This window comes from Eptesicus fuscus, chromosome 13 (genome assembly GCF_027574615.1).
Source record: "Eptesicus fuscus isolate TK198812 chromosome 13, DD_ASM_mEF_20220401, whole genome shotgun sequence".
Classification (NCBI taxonomy): Eukaryota; Metazoa; Chordata; class Mammalia; order Chiroptera; family Vespertilionidae; genus Eptesicus; species Eptesicus fuscus.
Window position 1 is genome coordinate 65,911,309 of NC_072485.1, and position 26,367 is coordinate 65,937,675.

General features: G+C 39.1%; 1 protein-coding gene across 1 annotated transcript; it reads right to left on the minus strand.

Moving 5' to 3' along the window:
* Positions 1 to 14,112: 14,112 nt before the first annotated feature.
* Positions 14,113 to 21,131, minus strand: LOC103302325 (olfactory receptor 5AK2-like). Its single transcript, XM_054725451.1, has 2 exons — positions 21,124 to 21,131; positions 14,113 to 15,044 (listed from the first exon to the last, which is right to left on the minus strand). Exon 2 carries the CDS (start codon positions 15,040 to 15,042, stop codon positions 14,113 to 14,115), a length of 930 nt encoding a protein of 309 aa, XP_054581426.1. The 5' UTR covers positions 15,043 to 15,044; positions 21,124 to 21,131.
* Between the last annotated feature and the right edge of the window lie 5,236 nt (positions 21,132 to 26,367).

Consider the following 26,367-nt stretch of genomic DNA (forward strand, 5'->3'; position numbering starts at 1 on the left):
GACTAACAAAGACTAGGTATCACCTGAAAAAGATACATAGAAAGAAACACAGAGAAAGCTAAGATCACTGTGATCCTTGAACTAATTCTATAATTGGAAATGGTATAATAATTTGGTTTCATTATTAACAGATGCTAGAAACATGTGGGGTTAGAGAATATTTTCTATGACATAATTGACTTATATTTTAAAAGCTGGACTTTGACACCTGACTGAGATAATTTCATCTACAGCTGGGAAAAATTGCCATGGACCAGTTAGTTGTATTCCCAGGGTGAAAATTAATTGGCATTTCATAAATATATCAATTCTAGAACATACAAAACATACTTTTATTTAATTATGTTTTCTTTTATGCCCTCACTATTTTTTGAACAATAAAGATTTATTAAAAAATAAATATTTCATGTGGCAAAATATATAGCACATAAAATTTAACATTTTAACCATTTTTAAGTGTGCCAGTCAATGGCACTAAATACATTCACATTGTTGTGCAACCGTCACCACCTTTTCAATGTGCCTAAATACTAATCATTGCATCTGAAATCTTGATACACCTGTCGAGTTCCAACTTATTTCTGTATTCTGATTTTATCTTTTTCCCCTTCTTAGTGACTATTTTCTGCAATCAAGGATTCACGGACACATGGAGTCTTTATGTATGTGTTTATCAAAGTTTTTATGGTAAAGGATCATTTTCTTTTTAACACTTTCTGTTTTGGACCAATATTTTGTAAAAAGCTACAAAAAAAGTCTCAGCATTGTTAAAATCCTATAATAGTTTTAAATGTTCAACCTCATTTTTCTGTAGTTATTTCATCATAGAGTGGAAACAGAGTCCCAGGACTTGTGCTGGTTCTTGGACCACACATGGAGTAACATGCCGTATGATGTCCATCCATCATAATTTACCTATGTGTTTTCCTAGTGATGGATAACAGATTGCCTACAACTTGTCTCCACTGCAAATAACTCAGTGTGAAAATTTTTCTATAGTATAATCTTAGAAACAAAATTTTTGGGTCTGAGAGTATGCAAACATTTAACTTAATGAAGTTTTCTTAGACCACTTTCCATAATGTATGCACCAGTATAAATTCCTACTAATTGTACATGGGGGTGAGGAGGTTCCCATCTCCTAAAATCCTTGTGAACATTTTCTTAAAATTTTTTTGGCCAGGAAAATAATTGTAAAATAATATCTCATTCTTTATATGTTTTTCTCCCCTTAATTACAAGTGGACTTGATCATTATCTAGAATTCTTCTTAGAATATTGGGATTCTGTTTTTTGTCAATTGCCTGTTCACATTTTTCATCAATGTTTCTATAAGTTGCTTTTTATTTTATTATTATATTTTTAAATTCTCACCTGTGGGTATTTTTCCATTGATTTTTAGAGAGAGAGTGGAAGAGAGGGAAAGGCAGAAATATAGATGTGAAAGAAACACATTGATTGGCTACCTCCTGCAGGAGCCCTAACCAGGGCTGGGGCCAGGGAGGAGCCTAGCAACCGAGGTATGTACCCTTGACCGAAATTGAACCCGGGACCCTTCGGGTCCACAGGCTGACACTGTATCCACTGAACCAAACCGGCTAAGGTTAGGTTGCTTTTTAGATGTTCATTGTCCTAGATTTTAATCTTTACTCCAGATTTGAATTTCTTGTTACCTGTTAACTTGAGAAAGAGTTTCTCACATTCTAGCATCTGTTAATTTTGGCTATAATATGCTTTATAGAGCTGAAATCCTTAAATTTGAACTAATAATTCATCATTTTTGCTTTATTATTGATTTTTTTTTAAAAAAAATAATGGAATAAAGTTCATTCCATTCCCTTGTTTATTACCCCCAGGAGACTAAAAAGCAATAATAAAAATTTTTCTTTCTATACTGGATTGCTGACACATTGCAATTCTTGCACTGTGAACACTTTATATCATGCACATAATTTGAAAAATGTTACTATGTTCCTCAATATTTACTTTCTTTTTTTAAAAAAGAAAGCAGGCTAATAGCAGAGAGAGTGAGAGAGTATCAGTGTGTGTGTGTGTCTATGTGTGTGTCTCTGTGTGTGCAAAATATCTAAATATTTTAAAACCATTAAGTGATTTGACTTGTTATTTTAAAGCTTACTCACACAAATACTTGGCTCAACTCTGCTATAGGAAAATTTTACCAAACATTTATGGAACAACTAATCCTAATATGCAATCTTTTCCCATAACTGGCAAAAGAGAACATTCACAACTCATTTCGTGAGGCTAATGCAATCTTGACAACAAAGTAAGTAAAATTTGAGAAGAGAAAATGGAAACCAATGTCACTTGTGAATATAGATGCAAACAGCTTAAAAATACACATCCACAATCAAATTCATCCCTGCATGAAAGAAATGATTGCTGGGGCCTCAAAGGAGTTTCCAGTGAACACCCCTTTCCCAGGATTTGAACAGGTCGAGGAATAAAGATAGTGTCTATATGGAGACCATACTATCACGTTCAGCCACTTGGGGAAAGATGTACTTAGTCACGTTTCTTGCTGCTAGTGAAAACTATAACTAGACAGTTTTGGTGGCAGTGCCTGGTGGAGTTCTCTTGCACATTTTGGGGATGAGCCTCTGGAATGCAGAGTAACATGGGCTTCAGCAGGCTGGCTAATCCCAAGAGGGAAAGGGCAGAGCAGAGCATGCCAGTTGTTCTCAGGTTTGCCAGTCTGCTATGTTACTCCACCTTTCTGGGAACTGAGGGAATAAAATGGGTAGAGGGTGACTCAAATGACACAAATTTAGGTCCCTTTGCAAGAAAGAATCATCAGAAGCAGGAGAAAAGGTATTTTCCATCTGCAATCAAGACCAAGCTGTATACACTTTACGTTTCTTCCCAATGTTAATTTACAAACTCAAGGTCATTTCAATCAAATGCTTGAAAGAATTTTATGTGCACCTTCACAGACCTACAAAGTGTATATGGAGGAGAAAAGAGCTAAAAATAATTGAGAGAATTTTAAAGATTTTAAAGAAAAACAAGATGAGAACTTGTCCTACCAGATATCGGAAGTTACCATAAAGAAGTAATGCTGATACTGTGTGGTATTAGTGTGAGGAAAGACACATAGATCAATGGAACCGAGAAAAAGAAATTATAAAAAGACCCACAAGTCTATGAAAGCTTAATGTCTGAATACAGTAAATGCACGTCAGTGAATTATGGTCCATTAAGCTGTGGCGCTACAAATGCCTAAACATATGAAATTATAATATTGTACTGCTTTACATTTTACAAAAACCAATTCCAAATGGACTAAACACTTAAATTGTAAAACTATGAGAGTAAAACAGAAGACTATATACGACTTACTCAAAAATGTTTAAACAAGACATGAATACACAAAACATAAAACACTGAAAATTCAACTATACCTAAATTTAAAAAACAAACATTATATTAAAAAATACTGGTTGTTGACTGGAAATTTACTCTGGTAAATTTATTTGCAACACATATAAATGTCAAAGAATCAGTATCCAGTATATAGAAATAATTTCTATAAGTTACCCCAAGAGAAAAATTCATAAAAGATAGGATCAGGATAATCATAGAAGAGAAAACCTAAATAGTCAATAGAAATGTGGAAATGTATACAACTCACTAGCAATCAGGTAATTGTATATTAATACTGTATTGAAATATAACTTTATACTCAGTATAAAAAGTAAAGTTTTGGTGAGATTGTAGAGTCACATATTAGCAGTCATGTTGGAATCAAATTTGGAATAATTAATAAAATTAACTATGCCTCCAAAATTTCCATTATAGGTCCATATACTAGAAAAAATTTCACCATGTAAACAATGACACATACATATAAGTATATGTATGACGATAGATATACATACACAGAATCATAGAAAAATATCAACAAATTACTGAAAAGTCAGTCAATTGGTGTTGTAAGATATGTGAATAAATATCTCAAATGGAATGCTAAGTAATAAAAATAAAGTTGCAGGAGTGAGATGAGTGGTGGTTACATTATTTTAAAACACCTGAAATATTGTGTAATAACAGAAATTCCTCACCAAGAAAAAAACCACATCATCAGTACATCAGTCGAGGGCTCTTTTATTCTGATGTCAGAAATGCCAGGCAGAGCGGTAGCTCCATGGACAAAATGGTCAGTTTTAGAGAAGGATGTGCCTTTCGTGATGGGAAATACAGCAAATTAAACTTGTGGTTGATGTGCACAATCTGGTTCTTTCAAATATCTTGAGGAATGAACAAGAAATACCGTGTGATAACGTTGTGGTGATGAAACAAGACACATTCTGTTTAATGCAACATTTGGTGAGGGCTAAGGGCCAGCACATTTGTGCAGTTTCCTCCTCAGGTCAATTTCAAATTAAAATAGATTACATTAATTCTTTTCATGGAGGCTTCCATCCAGTAGGTAAAAGCACTTGTCAGAAGAAGCTAGAATTGGTCATGGGCTCACTTAAACTAGGACCTGGATAGGGTATTGACATTTACCATATCAATTTAATAATTTTGAATTGAAATAAAATGTATGACATATTGGGATACATTTTTCGAGAGCTATGGAAAACCAGTACAAGGTACCACACACACACACACACACACACACACACACACACACACAGAAGCATGCACATCAAGCGCCCAAGTATGTTGAACATGCTTAACTTAGCTTGAACCCTGGTGCTTCTGAAGTTTTATTTATATCAAGCATTGTGCATTGGGAAGGAAACAGGCTGACTCGAGTTTGAATTCCGGTCCCATCACCTCATAGAAGCAAAGGATGCACTTCCTTTTGGCCTCAGTTCCATCCTCTATAAAATGGGATCACAGAATTGCTTAGAAGGTATGACTGTCATTGTAACACTATTTGCAATAACAGAACTTTGTAAATAGGGTTCAATAAATCAGAGTAGGTTCTTATTATGGATCAATACATACTCCAAAAAGAATGAGATATATACTTGTATGGAAAGGAGCACATGTCATATTATTAAATGAGCAAAGCAAGTTGCAGAATGATGCATAAAATGTGGACCCTTTTAGAAATAAAACGTTCACTCCCATACTCTCTTTTTCTCATTTTCTTTATTTATCTATGAAAAAGCTCGGGATGGGCTCACACTAAACTTTTAATGGTTATCCTTGGGCATGGGAATGGGGAGAGAATACCTTAAACTTATAAACTTCTTCGTCTTTTCTTTTAAAGTAGCTTAATTGTTTTAAAAAGGAAGAGGAAGAAGCAAAGTCTGCTTTGTAGTGATATGACAAAGTGAGGTGATTTATGTAAACTCTCTGGCATAGGGCCAGGCATTGCATGGGCACTCAAAATTGGTCATGATAACTCATGCAAATAATACACTAAAGACACATAATATCCATCCATCTACCCATCCACCCATCCATCCATCCAATCTTTCAATCATGTGTTCATTCATATCCTTCCCAGGCAACACTCAACCAATGTAGTTCCTTCACTCCATTACCATTACGTCACCAGGGATAAAGTGATAATTCCTGGTCTTGGGGTGGAACTTGTTAGAACTTGGGCTCTGACCCTGTTGTTCCCCTATTTCACACCCTGGGATGATACATGGCTGCAGTTTACTTACATCAGAGTTGCCTCCAGATTCTCTTTCTGCAACTGGTGCAGGCTGACTACCCACCAAGGTCTTTCTGTGTGTTTCCTTCTAATTGGGGGCGTTTATAGTTGGGGCCCCAGGGATCAAGACTTGCTCCCTTGAGAATCTGAAGTTCCTGGGGCTGAGATGGGATTAGAATAAACAATGTTCAGTAGTTATTTTCTGCTGAAGAACATTTAAACTTCCTAGAGGGGATACATTTAATTTATGTTACTGTCATTAGGGACTGTGTGTGCGTTGCTTTCTTAAAGAGTAACTCCCTTTAAAATTTCCCTGGTTTTGGATCAGGTTGAGCATCTTTTTATAGGTCTAAGAATTTGTGTTTAGGTCTAAAAAATTGATCTTAGCACCATAATCGGCAAAAAGCATGCCTCTCTTAAAAACAAAGAAAAGAAATCCAAAGCTAATCTAAATTTAAGGGCAGATGATCCCTAGTGTGACAAAGAGAGTTACTACTATTTGGGCATATTTTATATTATCACTTTAACTATTGTTTATTTATTTAAATAAAAATTACTCTTGATTCTTTTTTCTAAAAATGTACATATATTTAAAAAAATCATCCCTGGATAAAGACAGCTTCTTCAGGTTGTGCCTTACACTCAGAATATGTCAGAGAACAACCTGTGGACCAAGAGACTGAGTTAATTTGCTATAAAAATGCTATGGTTAAAACTTTACTTTCATCAGTGAAAGGACCAAGCCTGATGAGTCTATAGCTTTTTGATTACCCAGCATACCCAAGAAGGGGAGTTATTGTCAAAAGGCAGGTGACTTGACACTTGGCATTACTTGCTGCCTGACCAGGGTCTGAGTTAGGAATGTGTTCCACTGCTCATGAAAGAAAACCCAACTTACTTAGGCTTAAAAACAGGGACTTTTTTACTACTTTTCCTTCACAACAATACTTTGGAAGTCAAGACCTGCACTTTTGTGATTTGCTTAGAATTCCCATGTGCTGGTCGAATCACTGTTTAACCTGTAGACTAGATTGCCAGATACCACGTTCTCTGTCAAAGCAGGAAAGTGGATCCAGGAGGGCAGGCAATTCCCAGTAGTTGAAAGCAAAGGACAGACATTTGTATAGGTAAGGTTAATTCTTCACTATACTAGTACACACCCACCTACATTACCTTTACCCAAAACCATATCCCAGGAATGCAAATTAAGACACATATCATCCTGGCCACAATGGAAACTGAGAAATTAGTACCTACTTATCTGGCTACATTACTTTCCACATTACATTAGAATCTTTTTAGAATGGAATAAGAGGAGAATGGACAGTGGATGGAAAAGAAAGTACGTTTTGCCATTGCTAGTGAACCCACATAAGAGATGGTGCATAGATTCTTTGCCTTTCAGCTCCTGTATTGCTTTCTTCTCCATGTTATTCTTATTGGAATATTTTATGCTTGGTGCCATATGACCCTCCCCCCCCCCCCCCGCCCCACACACACCTTGGTTTAGACTAACATTTTCTATAAAGTCAGCCATCTTTGCTAATCCTTGATTTCAAATTTTGGTTGAAGAGTTAAGCATCTATCATAATGTCTCAGAGACAGTTGCTGTACCTAAAAAGCCCCTATAAAACATGAGCTGCTATAAGAATAGTTAGCTGTACTGGACTGTAGCTGGTAGTTGTTTTTATTGTAGTGACCACAATCAAGTTTTCTGTGCACATTCTCTGTTCATTCATTCATTCAGCAAGCATTTAATGAGGATCTAATATAGTCCTGACAATTAATAGATGCTGGGGATACAATAATGAGCAAAATACAAATTATCATTGGGTTTGTAAAGATTAAATTTGAGAGTTTCTTATACATACACCTATGGCAGTATGAATCATATCCTGATTAGGGTGTTACTTAAAGAAGACAATTTACTCTGGGCAGGAACATGGTGTGCTCAATTATAAAAATGGCCACAAATGCTTTCCTTCGATGCATCCACACCATTATAATGTGATGTTATAGATCTTTCTGACAAGCATTGGAGTCAATTACTCCAACTCTTTGAAACTAGGTTGGCTGTGTGACTTGCTATGGTCAATGTGATATCAGCAAATGTCACAGAACACTCACCACTTAGATACTTCTGGCACTCAGTGTTAGCAACTGATACCCAAGCAAGACGAATTTATTCCTGATTGATTGTAGAGCTTCTTTTACTTCCTCATTTCATAGGTGGTAGATAAGAAGATTTAATATAAGAGTTATAATGCCACAAAATATGTTGCATTTTTCTATTCTTGAGACTCATTAGATCCATACTGTAAGAACATGTAAGAGAAGGCCTCAAAGAAAACAGTGAGAGTCGTTAGGCAGAAGACATCTATGGGGGAGCCTTTTTCTTCCTTTGTAGCACAAGGTAAGCCCAGGATGGTGTAAGATATGTTTGTACAAAAGATGAAGATCAACACAGTTGAAAATCAGTTTAATGATAGCACAGATTAACAAACATTTTCATTAAATGTATTTTCAATAAAATTTTTTATTGAGATGATTATAACTTCATGTGAAGTTGTAAGGAATAAACTAGAGAGATCCCTTGTACACTTTTCCCAAATTCCTCCTGTGAGTAGTTCCCCCCAAATGTCCATATCCAAATCCCTGGGATCTGTGAATATGCTGGATTGCATGGCAAAGAGGAACGAAGGTTGTTAATCAGCAGAACTTGAGATGGAGAGACCACTCTGGATTTTCCAAGAGTCCTTAGCATTAGAAGAGGAAGGCAGAAGAGTGAGGATCACAGAGAAATTTGATGATGCTCTGATGTTGGCTTTGAAGATTAAAAAAAAAAAAAAAGGCTATAAACCAAGGAAGACAGGTAGCTTCTAGGATCTAAAAAATAAAGGAAATAGATTCTTCCCTAGAACCCCCAGAAAATCAAGAAAGTAGATTTCCTTTCTAGAATCTTCCCAAAGGCACATAGCCCTTCTGACATCTTGTTATAGAGACCAATTTTGGATGCTGTCTTCCAGAACTGTATGATAATAGATTCGTGCTGTTTGAAGCTACTAAATTTGTGGTAATTTGTTACAGCAGCAATGGAAAGTGAATAATCCCCAATGATAACATTTTGCCAAAGTATAGTATGATATCACAACCAGGATATTGATATTAATGCAATCTATTGATCTTATTCAGATTTCTTCAGCTTTACTTACATACTCATTTGAGTGTGTGTTTGTATTAAGTTCTATAAAATTTTGTCACCTGTGTAGGTTCCTGTGTTCATGACCACAGTAAAAATACTGAACAGTTCCCACCACCAAAACTATAGGAACATCTTGTATTGCCATTTTATAACCATTCCCACCACATCCTTTCCCTCCTCTACTCCTCATCCCTACCTCACTCCATACCTAAACTCAGGTAACCATTGAGCTATCCTCCATTTCTAAAATATCGTCATTTCAAACATGTTGTATAAATGAAATCATACAATATATAACTTTTGGGATTGGCGTTTTTCACTCAGCATGCTTCCCTGGGTATTTATTCAACTTGTTTGTTATGAGTATCAATAGTTTATTCTTTTTTATTCTTGAGTGATTTCACTTTTTAGAAGGGTGTTCTCTTGATGGTTGAGCTTTAGGCTGCTGCATCATGGATATTTGCTTGGTCTTTATACTATGTTGGCCTCTAGCTACTCTTCCAGTTGCTTCTCTCAGACCTCTGGGCTGCTATTCTGAGCTGGGAATGATTCTACATCTGTATCCTTCTCTTTCCTTGGGAAGAAGGCCCCCCCCCCTTTTTTTTGGGTGGGGGGCTAGATGCCTCCTAAATCTTTTGCTAGAGATGGTATCTGGTTGAGTTGTAGCTATCCAGTGATTCTATAAATGTTTGAATTTGCAAATAAATAAATAAATGGATGTGTGAAGTGCTCATTCAGTCAAGATTAGGGTCCATATCTCCCTGTTCTCCTCAGTCTAAATTAGGCTCAAACAGCCTAAATGGTAGCTGTTGATTTATGAAACAATGTATGATTATGCAATATCAGGCCCTTACTACTCTTTATGACGTCAGAAAGGAAGGTTGTCTCTTGCACAAGTGATAACAAACCCAAATCATCCATTTCTTCCTTCACATGTGTCTCAAGAATTTCACTCCTATTGTCCATTTGTCACAGAGTTTATTTCTTTTTGGGATTTCTTTCATCTCAGTATTGAATGTGGAATACTAATGTGATGCTCCACTTTGTGCTCTATTTCCAATTAGCCAGATAGAGTTCCCAACTTGTACTAAATTTTTCTCCATTTTATTAGCTTTCCCCTTCAGCTATGAGGTACAATTGACAAAATTTATATATCTTTAAGGTATACAAGTTGACATTTAGATATAAGTATACACTGTGGAATAACCACCACAATGAAGCTCATTAACATACCCCTCACCTTACAGAGTCACCATTTTCTTCTTCCCTCCCTCCCTCCCTCCCTCCCTCCCGTCCTTCCTTCCTGGTGACAGTGCTTAAAATTTACCCTCTTAACAAATTTCAAGCATATGATATAGAGTTTCAACTATAGTCATCATTAGTCTCCAATTTCTCCCTCTAGGGCCTCAGGATGTCTTCTGTCTACCTTATCATGATCCTCCAGTTATTGTCCCTGGGCCTGATCTTTGAGATAATTGGAACTTCCTTGGATATAAGATCTCTTCAGAGAGTCTTTGCTGGGGAGATTCTGGTAATCTTACACTGACTTCAAATTATTTATCTTCTCTTAGAATTTAAGTAGGATAGCATATTTGAAAAAAACATATCTTCATCTCTTGCCCAATTCTCCCATGCTGTTATTTAATAGTACATTTTTCTCATCAGTGCATTACACTGGCTGGTGTTATTTAATGTGAAGCTTGCTCTTTCATCTTCCTAGCATGGCATCTTGAGATTCATGTGGGAGTTTCCATCATTTACCTTCAACCTATATATTAAAGTTTTTTTTTTAGTCAACAGTCTATCTTCCTGATTCAATGGGCTCTTTGCCTCCCTTCAATTTTTCATTGAATTCCTATAGTTTAAAGTTATTCATTTGGACTAAAATGATCAGGCATGCCTTTAATAAATGACCATTGTTTAGGTTTTTAGATCTATCTACATTCTAGATTTTCTTTTTTTAAAATATATTTTTATTGATTTCAGTGAGGAAGGGAGAGGGAGGAAGAGACAGAAACATCAATTCTGAAAGGGAATCATTGTTTGGCTGCCTCCTACATGCCCCCTTCTGGGGATTGAGCCCACACTTGGGCATGTGCCTTTGACCGGAATTGAACCCTGGACACATAGACTAACGCTCTATCCACTGAGTCAAACTGGCTAGGGCCATTCTAGATTTTCTACCTCTAATGGAGACAGATATCAAAAATGTTTCTAGAAGTTTCCTACTTTATGCAAGAAAGAGATACATTAAGAATTAAGTGGGTAACTAATGTCAAAAATAAACCATAACATTATATAAAAATGTGTTTTTAAGTGCTAGAGAATGTAACTAATAGGGGATTATTAGGTAGAAAACATAATAGCCTGAGACATAAGGTGTTTTCAAATCAGTTTATTTTATATTTGGATTTATGCAATAATTGGAACAGAACATATGTGAAGCCTCTTTGTAGACAAGTTAGGGAGCTTGTTAAAATGAATGGGGAATAATGGACTTCAGTTTTAAAATTAATTATATCAACACTGGAGTTTTCTAGTCTTTAAGAACATAGCCAAAATATTTGAAATAACTAAGTATTTTTTAAAGTCCATACACACTTCATAATATTTTATTTTTATTATTATTTTATTTTATTTTATTTATTTTTTTTTACATTTTTTATTTCTTTATTGATTAAGGTGTCACATATTTGTCCTCATCCCCCCATTCCCATCCCCCACCCCACCCCCCTGTTGTCCTTAACCATTGGTTAGGCTTGTATGCATGCACACAAGTGCTTTGGTTGATCTCTCCCCGCTACCCCCACCCTCCCCTACCCTCCCTATGAGGCCCGATAGTCCGATCGATGCCTCCTTGTTTCTGGTTCTGTTCTTGTTCATCAGTCTATGTTGTTCATCATTTCCCTAGATGAGTGAGATCATGTGTCACTAGAAATATACTTATAAGAACTGAATGTGAGACGAGCAATAATAGTTATGCTGACAGGCAAATTAATCAGTCTGTAGTAAGTTTCTTTCTGGACCAACAGTTCTTTTGAGACCCATTTTCAGTGTCCACCAGTTCCTTATGTGTACATGTCGGCACTGACTTTTCAGCTCTGGGTAGTGGACCAATGGTGGTAATTCAGGTCCCACTCCCTCTGGTTTGGTCTCGCCCGGACCCAGGGGTGCGGTTTCACCCAGACTCAGGGGTGTGCAGCCTCACCCGGTCCCGGGATCCAGCGTCACCCGGACCCAGGGGCACGTGGCCTCACCTGGACCCAGGGGCACGTGGCCTCTCCTGGATCCAGGGGCACACGGCCTCACCCGGACCCGGGATCCAGCTTCACCTGGACCCAGGGGCACGGCCTCACCCGGACCCGGGACCCAGCCTCACCCAGGTCCAGGGGCACGTGGCCTCCCCCTGACCCAGGGGCTCATGGCCTCACCCAGACCCGGGACCCAGCGGGACCTTGTCTTCTCGATCCCAATTCCTGTTGGTCATTTCCCTCTCAGCAATTCCTTCGGCCATCCTCTCAGAGCTCCGGGGCAGCCGCTGCGGAACTTGCCAGGTGGCGGGCTCAGCGAAGCTCCGGTGTGCCCGATGCATGGCGGCGGGCCGGTCTAAGGTCGCTGCAGTGGCACTCGGGCCTGCAGCGGCGACCAGTCGCTGGGCGAGCGCACCCGGATCCGGGACCCAGTGGGGCCCCGTCTTCCCGATCCCAACTCCCATCGATTAATCCCCTCCCAGCAACTCCTCTGGCCATTGTTCCGGATGGTGTCTGCTCTGCCCTCCAGTTGCAGTCTCAAAATTGTTGTGGTAGGCAACAATCAGGCATCTGCCCTATGCCGCCATCTCGGTCCTCCAGAAGATTCTTAAGTAACCTTATAAATGTGGTTCTGAACACTGTGTCGTCCATTAGTTTACTTTCCTTCATCCCTTCTATTCATCACCTTCTTCGGTGTCTCCATCTTTTGGCTGCCTCCCTATGTTGATGGAGTGGCTTTGTGTGGTCAGTGACCTATAGGGGCCGGTAGCTCAGCTTCCCCAATCTCCCTAGGTGGTCGCTCTTGGTATCCCCCTTTGTGGGCTGAGTGCAAAGTCTTGGTGTTGTTAAGCCTTGATTGCTGTTGGTACACTGGGTGGATTTGCCCTCCAGTCCAATTGGCTGCGAGGATCAGCTGTGTCTATGCTGGGAGACAGCCTTATTCAACTAGACTTGCAAAATTGTAAAAGCCTCTGTGCTCAGCTTGGATGGGGCGGAGTTTCAGGGTGGAGCCTACAGCCTTGGCTTCCCGTCAGCCCCGCCCTATGAGGTTCCTGGTTCTCAGTGTCCCTCTGTACTCCCTGCAAACACCTCTGAGAGAAAAGTGCCCTGGAGCTTCGCCCGCCGCCAAACAGTCTAGTCTCTCCCCCAATGAATCTGGATTCCCAGATTCTCTCCCGGAACTGGGTTTCAGTGTAGTCGGAACTGGGGCTCACCGCAGTCTGGCGCTTTTGTCTCCTTCCCACCAGGGCAATTCAGCGGCACAGTCAACAGACCATCCTCTGCGCGCATTCCCATGCGCGCCTCTAGTGCTCTGCCCTTCGCCACTCCCCTGCGTCTCCGCCTCATAGCCCAGGTTCCCCCAGCATGAGCCTGGCTTCCCAGGGTCTTGCCCATAACCGGGGCCCAGCGCAGCCGGAACTGGGATTCTGCAGGGTCCGGACCCCTGTCTCCTCCCCGCCAGGGCAATTCAGCGGCATAGACAACAGTCCATCCTCTGTGCGCATTCGAGTGCGTGCCTCTGGAGCTCTGCCTTTCGCGGCTCCTCTGTGCCTCCACCCTGCAGCCCAGATTCCCCCAGCATACCTCAGGCTCCTACAGCTCCTCTGATTTTCCCTGTGGTTTTCTCTTTCCTTCTAGTTGTGGGCATTTCAGTCAGCCAGCTTTCCTGTGGTTCTGGATGATGTCTGTTTTGACCTTTAGTTGTATTCTTGAAATTGTTGTGCCAGGCTGCAGGTTAGGTGCTTAACCTATGCCGCCATCTTGATTTCTCTCCACACTTCTTAATATTTTAAATAATTTCAATAAAGCCCTTTTTCATGGGTAGTATTTGATATGTTTCTCAAACTATACTTAAGGAAAAATTAGTCCCATGAGATGTTTATATATTTTCCACATTCTAAGAACTTATCTATTGAAAGAGGTAGCATTGTTTTAAGTTGTGAATGTTTCCAATTTCAAAACATTACACAGTGATCAAACATCTCTACTGGATGCCTTGATGTGATGAATTGGGGTCCAATCTAGAGGATCTTTTTCCCTATCACTTTTAGAGCTTCCTTTACTTCCTTATTCCTCAAACTATAGATCAGAGGGTTCAACATGGGAATCATAATGCCATAACATATAGAAGCCACTTTCATATTCTCCTGGAAATTATTCGAATGAGGCTGTAGGTACATGTATGATAGGGTTCCATAGAAAATGGTGACTGTTGTCAGGTGGGAGGCACATGTGGAGAAGGCCTTTTTCCTCCCTGTGGTAGAAGACATCTTTAGGATGGCAATCATGATAGAGATGTAGGAAAAGATGACAACTAGCACAGTGGACATCAAGTTAAATCCCACAAAGACAGCAAGTAGCCTAATGTTGATGTCAGTGTTGGAGCATGAAAGGGCGAGAATTGGTGGAACATCACAAAAAAAGTGGTTGATGGCATTGGACTTGCAGAAGGACAATGAGAATGTAAAACCTGTGTGCACAGAAGCATTTATGGAGCCCATGACATATGAACCAGCTACCAAGTGGATGCAGACTCTTCGGGACATGACAATGGAATAGTGAAGTGGGTTACAGATGGCCACATAACGGTCCACTGCCATAGCAGCCAGGAGGTAACAGTCACTGGTCGCGAATGTTGCGTAAACCAATAATTGCATAACACAGCCCCTGAATGATATTGATATATTTTCTACTATGAAGTTCTGCAGCATCTTGGGAGTGATAGCAGAGGTATAGCAGATATCAACGAAAGCCAAATGTTGTAGGAAGAAGTACATGGGTGTTCGAAGTCTGGAATCTGTCTTGATGAGCAGAATCATTCCGATATTACCCACCATAGAGGTCACATAGATGACTAGAAATACAACGAAGAGAGCATACTGAAACTTGTGTTGGGCACCAAGTCCCAGAAGAAAGAACTCAGTCACTTCAGTGCTATTTTCTTGGGTCATGGCTAGAAAGGACGAAGAGGAGGATAAAGAAAAGAAGGGAAATGTTTATGACTTAGTTAAAGAAGAAAGCCTCTTGCATTTCCACAGCAGGATTTATTGCTTAGTAAATAGTTCCTCTATTTTCTTGAGAAGAAACCACCCCAATAAAAGTGATAGCTGAGCCATACATTCATTTTCTAAAGATTTCATAGAAGACTGACCTCTAATATGTGTTATTCTAAGAAACATAAATTAAAACATGTTTTTACCAAATTAAACAGATATCCACATTTAATATTGTAAAGCAATATTAAAATAGGACTTTGAACCCTTTCAACAACCTATAGTTTTTCTCAGTCGTTCATCAGTTTAATCCCGGTTCAAACTCTTGAAATTTGTCCATGTGGAGATAAAGCAAAATGAAAAGAAAAAGAATTGGTTAATCTAGGTGAAGGGTATGTCAGGATTCCTTGTAATATATTTTTAATTATTATGAAGGTTTTATATTTAAAAATCTAATGAAAAACATAGATTATAAAGATGTTTTCATATGGACAATGGCAAGAGCTTACCATCAAGAGTTGTGCACTGAAGATGCTTTTAAAGACTGTTATTCAGAAAGGAGGAATATACTCTCTGAAGAAAGTCTCAGAAGCAAAAAGAAAGGAGCTTAGACATTGGGGAACATATGGAAAAACAGGAATAAATAGAGACAGTATAACATAATAATAATATTGTCCATGTGGAAGTGATAAACTAAACATATCAGCAAAAAATTAATATATTAAATTGGAGGGTTCATTATGTTTATCATGGTCTAAAATTCTTGTCCTTAGACTTTTACTTATATGCATATATTTTCAATAATTACAAAAGATAAAAATGATTTTTTTTAAGTTTAGGGGAATGAATGAAATTTTAAAGTCAACCAAACCAGATTAACACAGTAGAGGAGATGATATGAATAATAGAAAATATCAAGATAAATAGAAATCACCTGAGAAGGCATAAATAAATCAAAATAAATTTGTAAGAAAAATAAATATAAATGGACTAAACTCATCATTAAAATTCAAAGATTATCAAATTGGATTTTAAAATGATAAATTGAGCCATGTGATTACATAATAGACAAACATTAAAAAGAAATTAAACAACTAATGGTTAAATAAATAATGTTATAGAAAACAATAGAATATTATGCATTAGGAAAAATAAATTACAAGAACTACATTTCTTAACCCAAAACTTAGAAACATAATGCTGAGGAAAAGAGCTATTGACTGACTGATTACATTACATATACTACCAGGACTTCAATGGTATTGGTGGAATTTTATATCCATAGCTATTTGTTACATGTTTCATTTTATATGTCTTGTGCCTTTTTATAATTGTTAACTATTTTTATATGTAGTTTACACCCTTAGATTGTTGTTAAGCGCGTTACAGACATACCATCTCTCAGCAAGTCAAAATGCTGCCAGTTTTATTAACTTGAAGCCTTACCTTCTTGATAAGACATTGAAGAAACAAGAGTAGTACTATTTTAGGTGTTGGAAGAGGTAAATTAAGTCCAAAGGGAAAAAATAAATTGAGCGTCTTGGGTGTTAAAAACAATGTTCAGAGACTTATGGTCTAAAATAGTGAATTAGTTATCCCCACAGTCCTCAACTTCAAATGTTATAGTGATTCTCTGTGACAAAGTCAGACTGACTAGTGTCCAGAAGGAGATGCAGACCAAATGCTGTTTGAATTCAGAGGAAAGATCTCATACTGTTAGAAGAACCTTGCCAGAGAAACCTTCCTTGAAATAAGTAACTTTAAAATTGGATCTAGGAATATGCTTGGGATTATATAAGTTGGAGATCTATATAGCCAGGGAAGGTAACGCCAAGCAGAGAAAGTACTTTGAACAAGGTAAGGGCAAGACACAATAGGGACTTACATTATATATACTTAAGGAGTGTTGCTCTAACTAGCAGAATTTTCTCTATTAAATCACAACAGGCTTTTCCTGTATCTCTTTCGGATATATTCTATCCCCCCCCCCCCCAGCTTTCATATTGAGATGTAAGTGACATATAACATTGTGTAAGTATAAGGTGTACAATGTGATAATTTGATACATGGATCTATTGCAAAATGTTTACCATGTTAAAGTTCGTTATTACATCCTTTACCTAACACAGTTGTTGTTTTTTTTTTTTATTTTTTATTTTTTATTTTTTTTTTTTTTTACAGAGAGGAAGAGAGAGGGATAGAGAGTTAGAAACATTGATGAGAGAGAAACATTGATCAGCTGCCTCTTGCACACCCCCCACTGGGGATGTGCCTGCAACCAAGGTACATGCCCCTGACCGGAATCGAACCTGGGACCCTTGAGTCCGCAGGCCAACGCTCTATCCACGGAGCCAAACCGGCTTCGGCCACAGTTGTTGTTTTGATAAGAACAAAAACTCTACTCTTACAGCACTTTCAAGTTCACAATACAGTGTTGTTAATTATAGTCACCATGCTGTACAATAGGTCCCAGAAATTATACATCTTATTACTGGAAGTTTGTATCCTTTGACCAAGATCTTATTTTCCTCACCCTCTGACCCCTGGCCACCACCGGTCTACTCAAAGATTTTCTTAAACAAAGTAAATCCTGAGTCTAGACCTGACTTCTCCCTTTCCCAAAGTGTTAGCTGGTAATGGAGGTGAATAATTTCAGTTGCAAAACTTCTACTGAGCATTGGCAATATCTGAGACATTGTTTTAGGACATTGTTGAATGTCCAAAGTGCTCCCCACTCACCCTTCAGCAGCTCCTGCTACTGTTTCCACTTTTGAGTTTCTGGAGGGGGATTTTCTGAAGTCTGAGAAGAACCAAAGATAAAATTCCTGGTGTATTTCTCCAACTTCCAGGCATCAATTGTCCTTCCAGACACGATAGTGAATGTCTGCTTAGAAAAATATACCAAGAGTTACGTTTCTAAAAAGGTAATATTTATGTTAGAATATCCCTTTCTACATTCACTTCAAGGTAATATGTTTGCTTTGGCTATAAACGGGGGATTTAGTTTTGAGGGCTGTGGGATTAAGACCTATTCCCTTGAGAATCTCAGACACTGGGGCTGGGCTGAGTGTGTGCAGTATGGAGTGTCCCACTTGAGACCATTAACAAAAACAATTTTTTTCCCCAAGTTTCTGTCCTTTAGGGACATTTTGCCTTGTTTACTTCCACAAGCTTAGGGACCATATCTCCATCCCGGGGCTGATCTTAGATTTTGCACACTGGATCTTCCGCTTGCTCCAAATCTCGGTTTCTTCATCTTTAAAATAGGGCTAATGAACCAGACGTGGTTGCCCCAGTGATGTTGCAAGAGCAAATGCATATGCATGTACTCATGCCTTTGATTCTTGGTTCAGAGAAATGGGCATCATTCCCTCCCCACCCCCTGTGACTTAGATCTTTCCCCCTTTCTTCCCATAGCCTATGGGCATGTGTCTATCCATTATCCCATGTGCTAATACTAATTTGAATCACTTGTTTTCTTTGCATGGTGAGCTCCTTGAAGGCAAGCATACTTATTAGTATGTGTGTAGGCCATACCTAGCATGGTGTTCGGAACTAGTTTGCATCGAAATCTTCATGGAATAAATAAATGAATGTATGTAAATGAAAGGCATGATCTCTGATAGAGAAAGCTATCCCTTCTACTTTACAGTGATGACTACTCAGAGTACAAAACCAACATCAGTAAGAGTAATAATGTTTATTGAGGGTTTACCATTCCAAGGCATTGGGCTGATAGGTTTTACATGTATTGTCTTGTTTAATCCACACACAACCCTATGGAGTAAGTACTGTTATTATGTGAATTTTATAGAGAAAGGAGCTGAGGCTCAGAGATGTGAAGTGAGTCAGGCATGAACACATGCCTAGTACAACATGGAATTCAAATAGTAAGTCAGTTTGAATACAGAATTTGAGATCTCATTCATTAGGCTTAGCCAGACCCAAAGTTTAAAAAGAACCAGAATCTTCTCTCTTCTTAAGGAAACACATAAATTCAGTGATTCTTTGTTAAATGTTTTATGTCAAGGCAATAGATATTATTAGCACCTACTATGTGCCAGGCACTGTTCTAGGCACTTGAGACACATAGGAATCAGGAACATATGGATGTGACTCATGGAATTTGCATCTTTGTTTGTGTTGAGAGCACACTGCAAACAAAGAAACTCTCTAATAAGCAAGACAATTTCTGTTATAAAGAAAATACAATACTGTGAAGTGAAGGTGCCTGAGAGGAGACTACCTCAGCCAGGAAAAGCCTCCTTAAGAGATGATATAGTAGGGAAAGCAAACCCAACTGAGGGAAAAGATGGCAACTGGCTGGAGCTTGCTTGTGTGTGCCAAGAACAAGAAAGAGCAGCCTGGAGGGACTGAAGGGGAACATGTTACATACACATTGGATCAGAGACCCAGCAAGGATCTTACCATATAAGGCCTCGAGGTATGATAGGGAGTCATTGTAGCTTAAGCAGAGGAAGTGACATTAGATCATTGCACTGGACAGACTGCTCTTGTGCTGACTGGAGTATAGATTAAAAGAGCAAGAATGAAAATCGAGAGCCCATATATGAGACTCTGTGGTTTTTTGATTGAGGGATAATAGTGGCTTGACTAGGGTAATATAAAGGAAATGGAGACAATGGTACTTTAATTATGCTATTTTGAGAAGGCAGCCTTTAAAGGAATTGATTTTGGTTTGAATTTAGGAAGTAAAAGAAAGAGAGAAATGAAGTCTGACTCCTAAATTTTGGATCTGATCAATTGTGTGAATAGTGGTGCCATTTAACGGATAGAGAAGACTGAATAGGTTAAAATGAAGTGCAGATAAATCGGATAAGACGTTACCCAAAACCAACAGAAACAATCCTCGGTGTAACTGAAACATAAACATAAAACGAGTTTCAAAGGCTTTGTAAAGGACTTTGTCAAAACTGAAAATGCTGAAAAGCTGCTAACAGGGGTACAGAGGGGCCTAAGGAGACAAAGACTGGATTCCTTGGGCCTCTTTAGAGGACTTTTCAATAGCTGATAACACAGTAAACACTCCCATGGAGCCCCCTCAGCAGCATGGGCACACGGTGACGCAGGGAGCTTGCTGCAAAGGCAAATGGAAAACAAACAAACAGAGCTCCCATTCCTTGTATTTCACTCATCATCAATGAATAAAGGAGATAATTTCTTGAGAGGAAAGGACAATCACATGATCACATGGTTAGTTAGAAGTAGATGTGTAACTATTAAAACCCAAGTTCAGGGCTCTAGAAACTCCCCATTGTGGCTTAGGGCAGCCTCAACTTTCTTGTCTCTTCAGCCCTGCCCAGTTCTCTCCCCAATAAATCACGTATCAGAATGCATGTACTAGAATTCTCTTGGTGTGAGTCAGGGTTTGGGTCTGTCCCAATGAGAAGGGGATTCAAATTGCTCTTGGAAAACCTTTTTCAATTGCCTGAGCAAAGCGTTTCAAATTACAGGCCTTAACGATACCATCCACTTAGGCATTTTTTTGGGTCCTCATACCGAACAGAGAGCATCAGAATGACACTTGGCTTCTGGGCAGCAATTACCAAAAATTTTTGGAATGCTTGTCACGAGGAGAAAGATTATTTACTGTTTTCATTACTAGGTAGTGACATTTTGTGATTTCTGTTGTTGCTCTTAATTGGGAGAGTTTGTAGGCCACATTGAAATCATCAAACTCAAATCAGCCGAGGGAGGCCTAGAGGTTAAATATTATTTTGTCTTTTGTAAATAAGCTGCTTTATCATTACATTGAACAGGACTTAAAAGGTATAAAAAAGTCCAGCCAATGTGGCTCAGTGTTGAGTGTCGACCTATGAAGCAGGAGGTCACGGTTCAATTCTTGGTCAGGCCAGATGCCCGGTTGTGGGCTTGATCCCCCAGTAGGGAGCATGCAGGAGGTAGCCGATCAAGGATTCTCTCTCATCATTGATGTTTCTATCTCTCTCTCCCTCTCCCTTCCTCTCTGAAATCAATAAATTTTTTTTTTAAATATACGAAAAAGTACCCCCTACCTACCAACCCAGTTATCCCCATTCTGAGGCAGTGAAGGGGTGTGTCCTGGCCGAGGGGCTGGGCATCAGGGGGACAGGAACCTAAGGAAGAAGGTAGTGGTTATTTACCAACTGATATGGTGGATTCTGTCTTTTAGTAAATGATACAGCTGAAGTGGCTGGTTACTATCTCTGGCTGTAGGACTAGCAGTAAAGTCCAGACATGTCCCTTGAGGTGGGGTAGACCAGAACTTTCCAACCTGTCTTCTGGGACATCCTGCCATGCTGAATATTAATTTCCTCACTATTCAGTTTAGCTGGATGGGGCTTGGGCAGCCATAGTTCTGGGTGGGTCATCTTGTGGGATGAGCATCCTGTTCCATTTATCCTTACCCTTATGTTTCATATAAACATTCTCATTTTATGTTTGTGTCATTACAGAAATTTTTTCATGGTATCAAAATATGAAATCCTTCTCTCTGTTTATTAAAATGACACATTTTCAAACATTAGCAATATAATGCTTTCAGAATATGGTGATGACATGTCCAGTACATATTCTCCAGCCTGGATGTTTAGTTCCTTCTTGAGATGAACACAACTCAACTTTTGCAAACCAAACAAAGCAAAATGAAATAGGCTTTGTTCTATAATGCATTCTCTCCACATTTGACTTTGCTCATTAGCCACTTTTCTAACCCTTCTCCTCTCCCACCTTCTGCCTCATATCTTCTCTTGTATTTTTTTTGCTAGGACTCAGCTAACCATTAGTTTTTTCTGGCTCATTCCCCCCCCCCCCCAACTCGACACTGGGAACATTTAAAAAATTCTCTGTCAAATCAAGCCTCTCCCTCTACTCTCTTGGTTATCGCTCTGGAGAGTATGTTCAAGTTAGTATATTTTTTCCTTTATTTCCTTTACAAGGTCCAGAAGGGATTTTCTCCAATTACCTGCTTGGCATCTCCACTTGGGTTTTCTTTCAATGTCACCACCTATAATATGTAAACTTTGCATTGTCTTTAGGTTTCCCCAATGTTGAGTTACTTACCATGTTCCATGGATCCAGGCTCCACACCTGTTTCCATCTATTTCTTTCTGTTTCATGTTTGTACCACCAGTTGAACTTAGGTTCTCATGATCTGTTACCCAGGTTGCTGTAACAGTCACCTTGCTGGTCCCCACCTCCATGCTACCTGCTTTCCAAATCTTTCTTTTGTATGATTTCAAGATGGTTCTTTCCAGAGACCATTTCCAATTCCCCCTCTTTCCAGCTTGAAATTCTCTATGGATCCATTTAGTTTACTAACCAAGCATATACTTTCCAGCCTAGCATTGCAGATTTGTTTTCAATATACACCCAATTTAACTTTCCAAGTTTACCTACCATTATTCTAAATAATTAATTATTTATTAAAACATCTGTTGGATACTCACTTAATGATAAGCAATGGACTGCTGCTGGTGATAAAATGGTGAATAACAGCATCAAGGTCATAGTCCTCATGGAATTTTCAGTCTAGTGGGTGTGAAGGCAGAAACCAATAAAATTTGTGAGGTGCACAGGCCATAAGAGCTTATAAATGGAGAATTAACCTGGTCATTTAAATCTGGGAAGACTTCTCAGAGAAAACAATGCTCACACAAATAAGAGAAAATTACTTTTGAATGCTGCTGAAAAGCCATGGCAAAACATACTTATGAAGAAATGATGTTAATTGACAGTGAGGGAAAAACCTGCTGCTTGCAAGTTTCCCTAGTCATAAACACCTCCTGTTCTGTTCTTAGCACAGAATCTTGTTCCCGTCTCAGGACTTTGCTTTTAATGATCTTGCTCACCAGAATCTCAGGGCAGGCTTCTTCACATTCTTCTCATGTTCACCTTCCCCAGATCTCTTTACCCAAACTAGTTCTCTGCTTATTATTCTCTCACAATATTCTTTTATTTTCTTTACTACAGGCCCGATGCACAATATTCATGCACTCAGGGGGATCCCTCAGCCCGGTCTGCACTCTCTTGCAGTCCAGGAGCCGTGGGGGATGTCTCACTGATGGCTTAGGCAGTCGGACATCCTTAGCACTGCCACAAAGGTGGGAGAGGCTCCCACCACCACTGCTGCATATGCCAGCTGTGAGTCCAGCTTCTGGCTGAGTGGTGCTCCCCCTGTGGGAGCACACTGACCACCAGGGGGTAGCTCCTGCATTGAATGTCTGCCCCCTGGTGGTCAGTACACATCATAGTGACTGGTCATTCCACTGTTTGGTTGATTTGCATATTAGCCTTTTATTATATCGGATATGTAATAACCTTGATTTTTCTTCTATTTACTTGTTTATTGACTGTCTTCTCCATTGAAATGTAAGCTTCAAGCCCTAACAGGTTTGGCTCAGTGGATAGAGCGTCGGCCTGCGGACTCAGGGGTCCCGGGTTCGATTCTGGTCAAGGGCATGTACCTTGGTTGCAGGCACATCCCCAGTGGGGGGTGTGCAGGAGGCAGCTGATCGATGTTTCTAACTCTCTATCCCTCTCCCTTCCTCTCTGTAAAAAATCAATAAAATATATTTTTTAAAAAAAGAAAGAAATGTAAACTTCAAGAGGCTGGCTCCTGTCCCTCTTGTTCATATCACCAGTGTCTGACACCTGGTGAGTGCTCAATAAATTTGCCAGATGAAAGAGAATAATGAATATAGATATATGCATAAATAAAAGATGATGAAAAATAAATGTATATATGAGAAGGTTTATTCTATTTTGAGTTAGTAATTGATTTTGCAGAAAGTTAACTATGTTATAGTCCCATAATGTAGCAAAATTTCCTAAAAATTCCCTCAAAGATGAAGCTGCTACACAATTTTCACCAATTCTTTATTGAAGAAAAGTGATGTATTTTGTTGTTTGCATAATCTTAGGTTTACTTTTAAAAGTCAGCTCCTAGAAATTTATTTTCAAATGCATAAAAAATAAGGGGATTAATAGATAAAGAGACAGGTGGATGGATAGTTGGTAAATGAAAAAAAGTTTGCTAAGATGTTCAAGTTGAAATTTAGGTGATGGCTATACTGATGCTCACTGTAAAATTCTTTCAACATTGCTGTCTGTTTGCAAACTTTCATAAATAATGTTGAGAAAGGAAAAATACCTGAGCATATTCATGCTCACAATAGAGTTTAGGTTCAATCTCCTATATTTTTCTGCATCTTTGGAGTGGATGATTAGGTGGTTAGCAGGGAGATAGTCAAGAAAGTTCTTTATAATATACTGATTATGCAATACTTATTGCTTAATTTGTATACTTTATATTTGGCATCATTTCCAACCAGGATAATTGTGTACTCACTTGGTTCATCAAAAGTTTGGCAACTAGAACCTTCAGCTCTTTCCTATTCCTCCAGCCTGCGCTCTCAAAGCTGGTCCCAGGGGGTTGAATACAGTCAGACCTTGAGGGCGACTCCTGGGTCTTAGTTGTTGCAATTAGTCTCGATTGTGACTAATAAGCCTCTCATTTGGGGAAAGTCTGTCATCCTTTCATTTTAAAAATGATTCACTAGCTCTCCTTCTTGTGTTTCGGTGTGACTCTAAGGCTTCTCTTGCTTTTGGTGGGTCTAGGATGGGAGGAACCCTCACTATAATAACAATAACCAGCATCAGATGGGACGGGAGTTCCTGGCTTGTGAAACTATCCCATTTGCCTTACCTCATTTGATTGTTCTGACTATGCTGTGATACATGTAGGCCAGGTAATATTATGCACCACACCTGTTTTACACTTTGAAGTAGGAAGTGTATACATGACCTGGCCAATTTCATTGTAGAGTATTAAATTAAAGAGCTGAAATAAGAATCTAGGTCCCTGACTTCTAACACAGTCACCCTTACTTAATGCCTAACTGAAAACACATGCGATTTCTCAGAGGTAAATTTTGCCAGGAGGAGTACAGCTTTAAAGGAAATGGTATTCATACATATAAGCCTAAACAGTGGTCATGGACAACAGGGGGGTGGGGGCATACGTGGGGAGGGGTTCGGAATGGGAATAGGGGGATGAGGACAATTATGTGATACCATAACCAATAAAGAAATTTAAAAAAATTTTAAAAGAATTAGAAAAAAAAAGAAGAAAAAAAATGGGATTCAGGTAAGGCCACATAAAGACAGCCACAGGGAAAGAGTAATTTTCCTTGGGTTGAAATCATGCTAAGTCATCACAAAATCCCAAATGGACATCTTTATCCTGTTCTTCCATGTTTGATGCAGTTAAAGGTTAAATCTCAGCTTGACTCCTTCCAAGTGAAACTTGTCTGAGCTGAGTACTCTTTTAAGATTGGTGAGTAGAAGTTTGTCAACAGGAACTCTTTCCAAGTGGCCACTGTGCCTTTCATGTGCCCCTCCCGCCTTCCCCTTCCCAGGTACGTGCTCGTGCTGAGGTAGAAATGCTTATTTCATTAGCTTCTGGGAAGCTATTAGAGATATTCCAGAAACACCAACTGCTATGCCTTCTAATGCCACTTAATTCCCCATTACTTTGAATTTTCTGGCATGAAAATTAATGAGCATTGACTATGGAGTCAGACATCTCTGGGCCTGAAACTCTACTCCACCACTTTCTACCTTGTGACATCAGGCAAGTTGCTTGGCCTCCCCAGGCCCCAACTTTTTCTTCTATAAAATGAGATTAATTATAGTACTGTGACATGGGACCATTAGGAGGGTTAAATAAAATAATGCCAATGAGGGGTACAGTTCAGTACTAAGTGGCTGGTAGATACTCAAGTGTTGGTAATAATTTTAATAATTCAGAGTTAGAATATGGAAGTGCTTTTCCTATATTAGAAAAAATTTACCTTTCTATGTAGTTAGAAAGAATTACATTTACATACATCCCTTCTTTCCTTCCTCCCTCTTTTTTTCCTTCCTCCCTTCCTCCTCTCCTCCTCTCCTCCCTCCCTCCCTCCCTCCCTCCCTCCCTTCCTTCTTTTCTCCCTTCCTTCCTTCCTTCCCTCCCTCCCTCCCTCCCTCCCTCCCTCCCTCCCTCCCTCCCTTCCTCCCTCCTTCCTTCTTTGCTTCAGTACATCTTTACTGATTCTGCAGGCTAGGGTGGAATTAAAATTAATTAAGGAATCATACAAATGAATGTAAAATTATACCTATAGTAATTGCTATAGAGCATATCACAGTGGAGAAGCTTCCCTGGGGTGTGCCGGTGAGTGACAGCTAACCAGAGGAGACGGAATGAGAGCAGGGAGAGTGACAGAAAGGTTCAGACACTTGGTT